At 36.3% G+C, this 13,862-nt stretch overlaps 1 protein-coding gene across 4 annotated transcripts; it reads left to right on the forward strand.

The window, feature by feature from the left end:
- The first annotated feature begins 210 nt into the window (after nucleotides 1-210).
- Nucleotides 211-12,272, forward strand: csf1b (colony stimulating factor 1b (macrophage)). 4 transcript variants are annotated; one of them, XM_043246701.1, is made up of 10 exons: nucleotides 233-315; nucleotides 450-563; nucleotides 1,903-2,016; nucleotides 2,095-2,178; nucleotides 2,568-2,738; nucleotides 5,269-5,455; nucleotides 5,664-5,800; nucleotides 7,622-7,668; nucleotides 7,821-7,861; nucleotides 11,856-12,272. In XM_043246701.1, the coding sequence occupies exons 2-10, from the start codon at nucleotides 525-527 to the stop codon at nucleotides 11,909-11,911; spliced, it is 876 nt and encodes a 291-aa protein (XP_043102636.1). In that variant the 5' UTR covers nucleotides 233-315; nucleotides 450-524; the 3' UTR covers nucleotides 11,912-12,272. The 4 variants fall into 4 exon arrangements, with proteins under 4 accessions (XP_043102638.1, XP_043102639.1, XP_043102637.1 ...); XM_043246703.1 differs by having other exon boundaries at nucleotides 211-515; XM_043246704.1 differs by having other exon boundaries at nucleotides 219-515; nucleotides 2,116-2,178.
- The last annotated feature ends 1,590 nt before the right edge of the window (nucleotides 12,273-13,862 follow it).

The following is a 13,862-nucleotide window of genomic DNA, read 5'->3' on the forward strand; positions in this document are numbered from 1 at the left end:
ATTTATAGCTGATGAGTCTAGGGACCTAAATATGTCCCAAAAGAAGTAATAGGGGGCTTGAAAGATCATTAGGGACACGAAACATCATAGGTCTAAAATCAAATAATTCATTGCATCATAATACATAGGCATGCCAAGGATTTAAACTGAAAAAGACATCATGAGCAGGAAGCCTTGCTTTCATAATCCCATTATGAAACACGTAACGTACGAAAGGGAGAGAGAGAGAGAGGTGTGGGCTTGAAAAGGCGGAGAAGAAGTTAATGAAAAAGACCAGGAGGGGGTGAAGGGAGAGGACACAGAGAGAGAGTTCCTGTGAGACACCAGTTGTTTAATCATTGTGCTTGTCAAGAATGTGCTATAAATTCACTTTCTGTCTGCATGTTCATTTTTACCCTGGATCGACTGATTTCTGAGCTTTTCTGTGACTCTGCTTCAACTCTGCACAGCAAAACATCACCTGGATCTGCTCAAATGCATCTAACTGAGGACTGTAGACTTCTCCTGCTGGATCGGTGAGCCAGATGAACAACTTTACACCCCTTCACTTCTACAGAACCAAGGTAGGCTTGAAGGTCAGCTGTACTCATGGTACTTCTAAAAGCTGGAAAAACCCTCTTATTGATTTGATTTTGACAGGATGAGCAGCAGTGCTTTTTTTTTTTTTTTTTTTTCTCATTTTATGAAGATGATTTGTGTTGATGAAGTGGTAGTATTTATGCATCTGTTTGCTCTGTCAGCATATCAACTGATGCACTACATCTGCTTGTGCTACACTGTCAATATTAAATTGAATTGGTAAAATGCTTTTTAGCGATTCAAATCGATAAAAGCATTTCTTCAGAATTTATAACCAAAATGACCAGGTTACATCTCTCTTGAGCATTATTGGCTATTTGATTAGTGAATGCTGGCTTTTAAAGTTAATGGCAAAATATCAAAAGACATTTCAAAGAGATGGAGCAGATGCAGAAATATCAAAAGCAGGGTGATTCATTGCTGACAGAAGAATCAAAGAGAAAAGATATATTGATAGTGAGGGAAGACATTTGCCAGTGGCATACCTGGCAAAAAAAGACAGTAACTCTTCATTTTGACTTTCCAGCAACTTGAGGGAATAATTTTCATGACAGTTAGATGAAAGTAGGGAAGCGTTCTCACAATTAATATTTACGTATTGATTATAGATTATTTTATTTTGTATTTTTTTATTCCATTTTAGTCCATTTATAAATATTAGTGCTGCCAAACGATTAATAGCATCCAAAGTAAAAGTTTTTACTTACATGATACATGAATACTGCATAGAATTACCATGCATGTATAAATACATACATATGCATGTATATGTATACACACACACACACACATATATATATATATATATATATATATATATATATATATATATATATATATATATATATATATATATATATATATATGTGTGTGTGTGTGTGTGTGTGTGTGTGTGTGTAAATGTATAGTTTATATATTAAATCTATTTATAGAATAAATTTATATATATATACAGACATTTAATTACATGTACATTTGTGTATGTGTATATATACATAATAAATATACAAAGGCTAAAACATTTAATGTGCAAACAAAAGCTTTTATTTTTTATGAGATTAATCACAATTAATTGTTTGACAGCAATAACAAATACATATTTAAATATGAATTCATATTAATATTAATCAGACAGTTGACACAAGCAGAACTGCTTCTTAAAACTCATTTTGTTTTAACAAAATTAAAACAAAATTAATTTAAATTTGAAACTGCAAAATATGTGAACGGAATGTTGAGGTTTGTTGTATAGAAAAGTCCCCTGATGATAGAAAAACAAATCTCTCTCTGTGTGTGTGTGTGTGTGTGTCTTTGTCACTACAGGGGAAGAATGTGTGTGTTCTCATGCTACTGTGTGTTCCCCTCTCCATGATGGACATCCCTGGTCCTTGCAAACATGCCATAACCATGGACCACCTGCTACAACTAAAACAACTAGTGAGGAACCAGATCACAACCCAGCTTCTCAGAGTCAACCTTTGATTCAAATATAACAACTTAACTACTTTTAACTAGAACTGTCTTTTTATCCTTCAGATCAGTAATCAGCTGCGGACTGGCTGTTCAATCACATATACATTCATAGAAAGAAAACACCTGGTAAGAGCGTCGTTTAAAACCTTGTCTTCCTCTGCGTCCTTCCTTCCTTCCTTCCTTTTTAAACACTAAAAAAACGGGTGTTTTTTCCGTAACGCAAGCTTTTATATTCCAAAGTCTTCTGTTTTGAATCTGGCTTTGGAAATTCAGTCGGAGGTGTGTTTTAGATTAGATGCTTACTCCAGATTTGTATGACGGCTCCCTTGACATGGTTGACTTCGGCAATATCAGTTCAGTCACTGTTTTTACCAAACTACCAAAATACCAGCAACCTAAGCCAGCTGTCTGATCTCTTTTGAAAGCAAAGTCAAGTACACATGCAAATCCGCCAGGTTTTGTTCTACAGGTTTTTCAAAACGGTTTCTCACTCATTTATCTTCCTCGTCTTTCAGAGCGTGGTGTGTTATGTCAAAGCTGCTCTGCCAAGGGTGCTCGAACTGTTTAACGTCCACTTCAGATACGTGCGGGGCTCGGGAAGCGCTCAAGCTGTGGTCTCCATACAGAACCTCATTCTCAACTTCTACTCCCAACACTGCATACCGTCACTGGACGAGCAACTGGAGGTGTGTGTGTGTATACACTCACACTCAGTGATGGGGAATGTTACTATTAAAAAGCAATGGATGGTAGTGTGTTCATATTTGTCACCTGGGCTGGGCACAAGCGATGCCACAGAAGAACCATTTTTGGTTCCACAAAGAACCATTAAGTCAACCATCTCTTTCTTACCTTTTTATAATCTGAAGAACTGTCTTTCACCACAAAAAACCTTTTAGGAAAAAGAAAGGTTCTTCAGATGTTAAGGTTTCTTTATGAAACCATTTAGACAAAAAAAGGTTCTATGGCATCATTTAAGACGGTTCTCATACTAAAAACGACAACCTTTTAGGCTAAGGGCTTCTGCACTTCAGTGCATTACTCACAGTACTCTTATTTTGGTAACACTCCACAATAAGGTCCAATTTGTGTACATTCTTAAAAATGAAGGTTCTTTATTGGTATTTATGGCTCCATAATGAACCTTCAATATCCATGGATTCTTTCCACAGCACAAAAGTGTACATCTTTTTCATATTCCCCTTTGATGATTTGTGTGAAATGGGAATCAATTGTAGCCTAAATAATAAGTTAAAGGTTTGCTCCATAAATGCAATAATAAGCATTCTCAGAAAATGTGTATAATGAGGTGGCAATCTGCCATCAACCATCAAACATCAAAAGGGAATGTAAAATCTAAACCACTTAAAATTTAAATTGGAATTGGAAGGTCCAAAAGCATCAACAATTTACCTTCAACGGACCATGAATAACCCCAAACGCTCAATTATTTCTGTAGCAATATTATAGACACTCACTGTAGTAATACATATTTTTCCATAATCAAAAATGCTCAATGACTGCATGGCGCTTTGAGTGATACTATTCCAAAGCCATTTTTTAATCTTTTTGACAGACAATAAATATTGAATTGCTTTAGAAACATTCCAGTACACACTGTTAATATGGGTTAGGGAAAAAGGGAAACAATTATACTTTAAAGCATCCATGTGAAAAGAGATGGGACGATCTGGGAAGAAAAATGAGAGAATCTTTCTAGGGAATTATAATTGTAAATTAAATAGGGAGAGCGGCCCACAAATATCCTAAAGTTAAAAAAGTAAATAAGAAAAGAACACAGTGGACTGAAAATAGTTCTTGCCATAGATAGCCTTGTAGATTTAAAACAACTCGTTAAAATAACAAACATTACATTATTCATTATAATATGAATCAACAATTACAAATCAGTTAAATTAATTATTCAATGACTCACTCATTAAGAACTTAATATGTAATATCTTAGAAATATCATTTCATATTTCTGCATTTAAATGTATATATTTATAAACATTCTTTGGTCCTTTGTAGTCCTTTTCATTAATTTAAAAAAAAAAATCTGCTTTTTTTTTTGAATTTTTCCATCTGGCAGCTGGTGTCGTATATCAGCTGTGCGTGAGAAATGTGCTTCAAGTACAAGAAGTAAAAAGAAGTCATGCTGCTACTTTGTCTTAAGGAAAAGGCAGTAATACAGTACTTTGAACTCTCATGGCATGAAGCAACGCATGTAGATTACAGGATCCACTTAAACTACACTTAAGGAAATGCTGGCTCAGGCTTTGAGGAGATAATATTGAAGAGACAATTTGTCATTGTAGGGTTTTCTCTTCAGATCAAAGGAGAAAACATACTGAGGTTAATTTATGAACCAGCTACGTTCTTGACTCTTTAAACTTCAACTATTAATTTTAATTTTTAAAAAATGTTAAAAGATATATTTTAAAATTTTTGAAATTATTATTTACATGACTATTTGCTGGTTTAACTTAAACAAGTTACATGGAAGAAAGTAGCCATTTACTCACTCATGCTGATCCAAAACTGTGATCTTTTTCTTCTGTGAAATAGTCAGTCAGTAAAAAAGTCATCCAAGTCGTTTGAAGCTTTAAGATTTCCGTCCTTTCTGAAAAGCAAGCGTTTTTCAGCATACTTTTGAAAACACATCTAAATAGGGAACACTTATTTACTATTAAGTTAGTAAAGTAGTTGTTAAGTATTAGTAGTGTTAGTGATGTAGAATAAAAATAAAATAAAATACAAAAAGTACTGTAATAAAATACTTTTAAAAAAATACTGTACTTATGACAAACAATTATAAGAAGTAATGATAAAAAAATCTATTTTAAAAATTGAAATTTGACATTAATTAAAATAGCATTAGTAATTAGAATTTTTTCAAATTAACATTATACTATTTTCAGGTACATTTTTATGTTCTTTCAAGATTTCAAGTGTGCAATACAATTAAGTGTACTTTATTCACAAGCGATGGACCTCGATCCTTTGATGGTAGTTTTGTGTAGATATGGAAGCTTGAAACTTCATGCCCCACTGGGAAAAAAAATTCATTCATTCATATTTTTAGATCAACATGAGTTTGATTAGATGATGACAGAACTGACATTTTGATCCTTAAAACCCAGCAAAACAATCTGAAATGGAGCCAGACCCCGTCCCTTTGTATTTATTTTTGGTTTTTTGTTTCACTCTCTGCAGGAGGACCCTGTAGCATTCGAGAGGCAATACAAAGAGTCTCCTGTCCAAGCACTTCAAAGAGTCGAGGAGGTTCTGTCCCTCTACTTGCACCTCATCACAACCGCAAACACTCCTGTTAACTGGACCTGCGAGCAAGAGTATAGCAGCAATCTACCCTCTACTGTAACACAGCTAACCACCAGCACAGGTGAACACACACACACACACACTCAGCTTCTGGAAAAAGAAAGAAGTACAACTAGCAAAGCTGTAGGAAAGACTTAAATGATTTTTGAACACACACACACACACACACACACACACACACACACACACACACACACACACACACACACACACACACACACATCAATCCTTCCAGCATTGATTCAAGCCACATGTTTGTCTTTTGAAAGAGGTTGCGGTAGGATCGTTCGGGCAAGATCCTCAGGAGTCGTTCAGCGATGATTTCTACAGGCTGGGCTTCATTGTGGTCTCCATCTGTGGAGGATTTCTTATTTTACTCACTGCCTACTGCCTCCTAGAGAGAAAGGTATGCTATCCCTCCATAAATGTATAGACATAAATGTCAATTAAGCATATTTGGTTCCAAAACTTTTATACACAATATAATATTTACAAGATTCCATAAGGTGAAATGGGCAATGATTTTAAATGTGCTTGAACTTTTGATATGTGTAAAGTTATATATTACGGTGCTTTTGCTGACATGTATGTGTGACAGGCAGTGATAAACATAATTTTGAGTTATTGCAAATGCTTGGCAAAGCTTCTATGTAGTGTATCACGATGAAAGACCTCCAGCCAGCACAATGTTCTTCACCTCAATCTGGTATTGATTTGTAATGGTGTATATGCCTAACACCAGAAAACCTGTAGTTCTTATAGAAGCTGGGCTAGACTATTAATGGTCTGTTAAACATAAAAAGAGAGAGAAGAAAGAAACCTTATGCGATTATTTTTTTTTAATGTATAAATTAAATTAAAGCCATTTTTAAAAGGTTGACTCGTTGAAGCAACTATATTGATTGTATTTCACTGTGGAAACATTCTCACATTGTCAAAAAATGTAATACTATTAAGTAAAGCAAGGATTAAGATGCTTTGTCGGCTAAATGTTGATGCAGAAATTCATTCCAGATTATTCAAGTTAGGAAAATCTGATCCAAGAGGCTGTTATTTAGCTAACAAGAAAAGGTTATTTTGCTAGTACCCACTGATGAAAAGCACTCCCACAACATGATGCTATTATCACCTTACTGAACTTCTCTGTAGATATCAGAGGTGTTTCACCGCAGCTATGACTGTGAAATTTAAACGCAAGTGATTGCATTCAGGTAGAATTTTATTGTAGTCAGCTTTTAAAGTGGATCAATAATGTTAATCAAAGTTGTCCTAACGATGTCCTGACGATAATGCATTTTGGTTTTAGGTTTTAGGACAACTTTGTTATGATCCACGTCAAAGTGTAGTTTACCGTCAATTCTGGTCAGTACATTAGGCAGATCACTTTAACCAACAGAAGACAAAGAAAGTAATTATGAGATCAGTTCTAAATTTCTGTGAGCAAGCAGTTCATTGTCTAAAAACATTACATTCAGTTTGCGCTTAAGTTCTAATTGCTCTTGCAGTTTCCTGCTAATGAAGCCATCGAGACATATATTTTTCAGGATTTTTCTTTTTACTGTAGCACTATCATCGCTTCTCTCTCTCAAGTATATTATATCATGAGCTCTCTGAATAGTTATTTAAAGAGCCAATAAAAATAGCTTGACCGTTTTCTTTAAGATCGTCCAATATGTGTCGATTAGCATCGCTATCCATCTTACTGCCAGTTGCTCAGCTGGAGCATGCAGATTTTTAAGGCAGTCGCCTGTGCCATAATTTTTAGTGTTTTAGATAAAAGCTGTCTAACTGGCTAATGCACATTTTCCAGTCAGCGTTAAAGGAATTCTTCTTCTTTTATAGCAACAAAGTACAGTTGCTTTTATTATTATTTTTTATTACTGTATAGATGTTTGGCCAGTGTTCAATTTCTGTAGGCGTCTTAATGGCGTGAAATGGTTTTGGAATTAATTTTGATTTCTGTTGCTTTGTTAAAACTTGAACACTGGAGGCAGAAATAGCTTAAGCCAGATTTAATGGTATCTTACGTCCATCATCAAGTCAGTTTTAGCACGCACAGTACATAAAATCTTTTATGTTCATACTTAATCTCTTACTGCCTTTTAAATAGAACTATAAAAAGTGAAAAAAAAAATTATAATAAAATGAAGCATTTGTTGAATATGTAACAATGGCATCATTTGTACATATCATTTCTATTTTTAATCTAATTCTGTTTCCTCAATAGAAGCTTCAGCGTCAGCTTCACAGAACAACAATGTCATCAGATTGGGGGTAACTTTGTGTTTTATCCAACTATTATTATTACTATTATTATTATTATTATATTTATTTATTGTTTTTAAGTTGTCATATATACATTTCTTAAATTGGAATGTTTTGTACAAGCTATGACGTAAAACTATATATCTACATTTCTCTTACAGATTGCATGTTGTTGAAAACTTTAAAATCCAAGATGAAGAATGTAAGTATAGCCTATGTTTAAATAGTAATAGAGTTCACTATATCAAAAGTGACAAAAATAAAATAACAGCAATATACATCCCTTAGTACTGAACAGAAATGTAATATTTGGGTTGGCATTTGATCATTATTTCTTCCTCATACCTGCCTTGACTTAATCTCTAATGTTTAGAAATTTCTGCCATTGTTTTATGCATACAAAAGTACAGGTGCATCTCAATAAATTAGAATGCCGTTAATTTATTCCAGTATTTTAAGTCCAATTGTGAAACTTTATAATAAATTAAAAATAAATTAAAAGTAGTTTAAGTCTTTGGTTCTATTAACTGTGATGATTTTAGCTCACTTTTAACAAGAATCTCAACAAATTAGAATATGGTGACAAGCCAATCAGCTAATCAACTAAAAACCCCTGCAAAGGTTTCCTGAGCCTTCAAAACATCAGTTTGGGTCACTAGACTACACGATCATGGGGAAGACTGTTAATCTGACAGTTGTCCAGGAGACCATCATTGACACCCTTCACAAGGAGGGTAAGCCACAAACGTTCATGGAAGCTGGCTGTTCACAGAGTGCTGTGTACAAGCATGATAACAGAGAGTTGAGTGAAAGGAAAAAGTGTGGAAGAAAAAGATGCACAACCAACCAAGAGAACCGCAACCTTCCGAGGACTGTCAAGCAAAATCAATTCAAGAATTTGAGTGAACTGCACAAGGAATGGACTGAGGCTGGGGTCAAGGCATCCAGGAATTTGGCTACATTTGTCTTATTTCTCTTGTTAAGCCACTGCTGAACCACAAACAATGTTAGAGGTGTCTTACCTGGGCTAAAGAGAAGAACCGGGCTGTTGTCCAGTGGTCCAAAGTCCTCTTTTCAGATGAGAGCAGGTTTTGTATTTCATTTGTAAACCAAGGTCCTAGAGTCTGGAGGAAGAGTGGAGAAGCTTATAGCACAATTTGAATGAAGTCGAGTGTTAAGTTTTCACAGTCTGTGATGATTTGGGGTGCAATGTTATCTGCTAGTGTTGCTCCATTGTGTTTTTTGAAAACAAATGTTTCTAGCAGGATATGACGCCTGCCCACACCGCCAAAAGCACCAAAAGTTGGTTAAATGACCATGATGTTGGTGTGCTTGACTGGCCAGCAAAATCACCAGACCTGAACCCCTTAAAAAATCTATGGGGTATTGTCAAGAGGAAAATGAGAAACAAGAGACTAAAAATGCAGACGAGGTAAAGGCCACTGTCAAAGAAACCAGGGCTTCCATACAACCTCAGCAGTGCCACAAACTGATCATGCCACGCTGAATTGAGACCGTAATTAAAGCAAAAAGAGCCCCTACCAAGTATTGAGTACATTTATAGTAAATTAACATACTTTCCAGAAGTCCAACAATTTACTAAAAAACATTTTATTGGTCTTTTGAAGTATTCTAGTTTGTTGATGGTGAATTGGTGGGTTTTTGTTAAATCTGAGCCAAAATCACAATTTAAAGAACCAAAGACTTAAACTACTTCAGTCTGTGTGCACTGAATTTATTTAATACTCGAGTTTCACAATTTGAGTTGCATTATTAAAAGAATAAATTTTAATTTATTGAGATGCATCTGTAGGGGTCAGATGGCTTGCTAAACACTTAAAACATGATTTAATATTGTACACAGTAAGTGATTAAACAAGTGATACAACTCGGGGTTAAATGTTTGAACATTTATATTCTTATACAAGGTTTCTGGGGAACTGCAAGGAGGTCCACTGATGTTGAAAATGAATTATTTAATGTAAAAACAAAAAAACTAACAATGAATAAATAAATATACTAAAATTCTAAATGTTTTGAAGCATTTACTTTATATGTTTTTATAGTGCTGTCAAATGATTAATTACAATTAATCACATCCAAAATAAGTTTTTTATGTAATGTAGTTTGTATGTAACTGTGTGTATTTTTAATGTATGTATAAATACACACAAACATGCATTTAAAAAAAAAAGGTTATATTTTACATATATATGTCACTGGAATTCCTGTGGTCCAGTGGTTGGGCTGACCGGTTGTAGTGGCACTGTTGGGCCTGCTGCGCTTTTGCCATGTGCTCCCAGACTAATGGCATGACCCAGTCAATCTTCTCCCTCATCACGTGTTCCACCATGGAGTGATGGGCTGCAGGCTGCTGCTCCCAGGTTTTCTTCGCCCGCGTCTAGCAGGCTGTGGGGTTGCCGAAGAGGAGCTTGAATGAGGTGAAACCAGTTGAGGCCTGGGGGACTTCTCGGATCCCAGAGAGGACATACGGTATCATGAGGTCCCAGTCACGTTTGTCCTCTCAACCAAACTCTAAAGCAGATGCTGAGATGGTGGCAATCACTCTACCAAGCTGTCGGTCTGGAGATGGTTCACAGTGGTCTTCAACTGTTACCTTGGTCGGTTAGTATCTCAGCTGGGATGCCAACTCGGCTGGAAAGTAGGAACAGCTCCTGGACAATAGCTTTCGCTGTGGCTTTCCAGAGAGGAACTGCCTCTGGGTACTGGGTGGCATAATCAACGATCACCAGGATGTGTTCAAGTCCACCGCCCCACAAGGTCCATCCCGATGTGTTTGAAGGGCACCTCTATAATGGGCAGAGGAATCAGCGGACTGGAGGTAAGTCTCCTTGGTTGACGCCCTCTGGCAGGTAAGGCAGGCTTGGCAGAACCGCTTCACCGAACCGCGGAAGCAGTTGCGGATCTGCTGGATGGTGTTGGCTGCTCCCAAATGTCCTGCCATTGGATGGAAATGGGCCAGTTTCAAGACCATCTCAGTCTTCGTGCATGGCACGATCAATATCAACTTTTCCTTCCCCCATCACTGGGTGACAGAGTAGAGCAAGTCATTTTGGATGACAAAGTGAAGAAGAGGATGGGTACCAGGCTGAGTGTCCTTGCCCTCAATGACTCGGACCTGGGTTCAGAAATGACTGTTGTCCTCCTGTTGGTCCTTGGCAAAGGAGCCCCCTCACCTCACCTCTTGGAAAACATCGTAAAAGGGGTTCGAATTTTGAGACCTTGAGCTGGCCTCCGGCTTCTGCGGCTCCGTTTTGGTGTTGAGGCGGCGAAACCCTAGCCAGTCTCTTCCAAGGAGTGCAGGAAGATTTTTAATCACACCCACCTCCACAAGCCAGGGGCCGGGGCCAGCCAAAATGGTGACTCTGCAAGCTGGCACTTGTCGGGTGTCCCTGTGAACACTTTTTATTCGGAAAGAAAGTTTTTGGCTCTAACTGTGTGGCCAGAACTTTGACCGGACCAGGCTGCCCTCACTGCTGGAATCCAAGACAGCCTGGAATGGCTTCCCGTTGACCTTGACATCTGCTTCTGGTGCTCCAACTGGCAGATCCCTATGCACAATACAGCCTGCCAGCCAGGTTCAGGTAGGAGGCACAAGGACTTCTGTGGGCATAGGCTCATCCTGCAACGAGGGAACTGCTGGCCTGCTCACTGGCCCCTGGTTGACTCCGGCGAGTGTCGCTCCTGGGGCAGCAGACGGGGCTTATACTTCCAGTTAATGAAGGTAAAGGAGATTGCTTGTCTGTGATTCTCCCTTATGCCCGCATTCTCCACCAGCGTCATGGGGTAAAGAATCACACGACAAGGAGAGCTCAAAAACATTGCCCCGGAGGGGATTTTATTTACAAAGTGGGGAAAATGAAAGTGATGAAAGCGACACTGATATGTCCTTGGGACGCTCAACCAAGTATATATATATATATATATATATATATATATATATATATATATATATATATATATATATAAAACAAATATTGTATGTGTACATACACACAGTACACACATAGTATGTAAAAAAACCCTTTTATTTTGAATGCAATTAAACATGTATAATTGTCTGACAGCACTAGTTTTATATGTTATATATGAGTATATATTTATCATTATTTTTCTACAGTCTTTAAGTTTTGCATATATGTTCTCATATACTTAATTCTACTTATCTTTCACAGACGAGATGAATGACCAACGGACACAGCTTGGCTTACACCTCTCCACTGTCTTCTAACTGATGTGACTTTTCTGGATGCTTACAAGAGAGTATAAACAGTTAAAATAGACTGTGTACTTCAGAAAGACTATGATCATGACAAGAGGAAACAGAACTGACTAAAAGATATTCTTCCAATTTGTCAAGATAAATCATAAGCTTTGGACCTTGTACATATGTAAATGTGCATATTATTACAAACATCTATTTCTGGACTGCTGGAAAAGTCAATGTATTGCATGCTCAGTAATGCTACAGTTACAAAACACAGGAAAATCATTCATTTGCAATTTGTTTTAGTTGGATGACAGTCTATATATTGATGTTATTGTTCATATGTGAGCAGTACCTTACAGTAAAGGCTAAGTTTGTTAATTAATTTCTTAATTTCTAAATAATTTCTTTTCTTTTTCCAATATGAAGTATACAATTTATGGAGTCATGGAATGTCAAAAACATTTTTTGGGCAAAGTACTGTATGTAAAAAAAAAAAGGCTTGTCAAAATGGATTTTGTGTTACGTGGATCCTCTGCAGTGAATGGGTGCCGTCAGAAAGAGTCCAATCAGCTGATAAAAACATTTTTAAATAAAAATTTAAATACATAATTAAAAATCAAAAACAGGACTTCAGTCCATCAATTGATGGCTTGTAAATCAAAAAGTATTCTAAAATCCATCATTTTTTTTGGTGAACTATTCCCGATAACCGTCTTACATTTCTGCCTATTTTTCCATTATGTCAAAAGGTATTTTTATCACGCTGACAGGAAAATTCAGTTTGTCCTGACAACAGTACATTTTAAGAGGGCAATTGGGCTTACTTATATTAAGTTTTATAGCATGTTGCTATATGGGAACATATTTTTGGTTTTCCAAACAAGGGCAAAATCCAAGCAGGATGGTATATTATCTACTATAACAAAACAGACGAAAACAGTTCTAGACAAATGTTTCCGGGCAACCTACTTTGCATTTGCATTTTGTTTCTGTCTAGGTTTTTGTTAGTGTGTGTGTCACCATTTGGCTAAAGCATTAAACATGAACAGATTTCTCTCTAAATTAAAAACAAAGAAATATGTTAGAGATTTTCGGACGTCTGCTAAACATTAGAACAAGCCAGTCATCTCAGTGAAAAGGAAGAGCTTATATTTAGCAGGAAAACAGGACATAGCGTGTCGTGAACAAACTGTGAAGGCTTGCTCTTAAAGCTGCCGTCACAACCAAAATGAATATTTTCTAATCAAATCAACTGCACCAGTTACACAAATTTACTTTACGAAGTATTCTACAGTGATCTCAGATTGTATTTGTTTGCCTCTCAATTTAATTTTCAGTCACACAATAGACAGTGCGAGCATTTCACGCAAGAACAAGAGCAATTTACTTATTAATTAATTAAATAATAAGAGGAACCAGGGTTGGTTCACACACGGTTGAGTTTGATCTTCCCTTTAAAAGTTTACAATATTATAAAACTTATTTAAATTTAAAGCTTCTGGGAAATTGTAAGAGTTAAAACGTGGTTAGCACAAGGAGCACATTGGTTAGAACATGGCAAATCATTCTCTCCATAGGGATCCATTATTTTGTCATAAATTAATTTAATGTATGTTTAGCGTTTGCACATTGTTGGCGTATATCAGCGAAGCACACATACATCTGCAATGAATCTGCTCACCTGGAAAACATTTGATAAACCTCTTTAAAAAGTCCATTTTATACTTATACTAAATCCCAATCATCTTGAAAACCTTTTCTAAATGTCTACAGACAAATAAGCAAACACTCTAACAAAGATGTCTATAAATACGTTTACGACCTAAACATGCACATCAAAAAGACCAATGGCAAAAAAATGAAAATTTTGGCAACTAATTGTGCAATTAACTGCAGTTCTTAATTCTCCCACCTTTTTATTCCTTCCTTACTTAATCGCATGTCTGTGAACATCAAAGTGCTGTTTCTGATA

This window comes from Puntigrus tetrazona, chromosome 8, assembly GCF_018831695.1.
Source record: "Puntigrus tetrazona isolate hp1 chromosome 8, ASM1883169v1, whole genome shotgun sequence".
Classification (NCBI taxonomy): domain Eukaryota; kingdom Metazoa; phylum Chordata; class Actinopteri; order Cypriniformes; family Cyprinidae; genus Puntigrus; species Puntigrus tetrazona.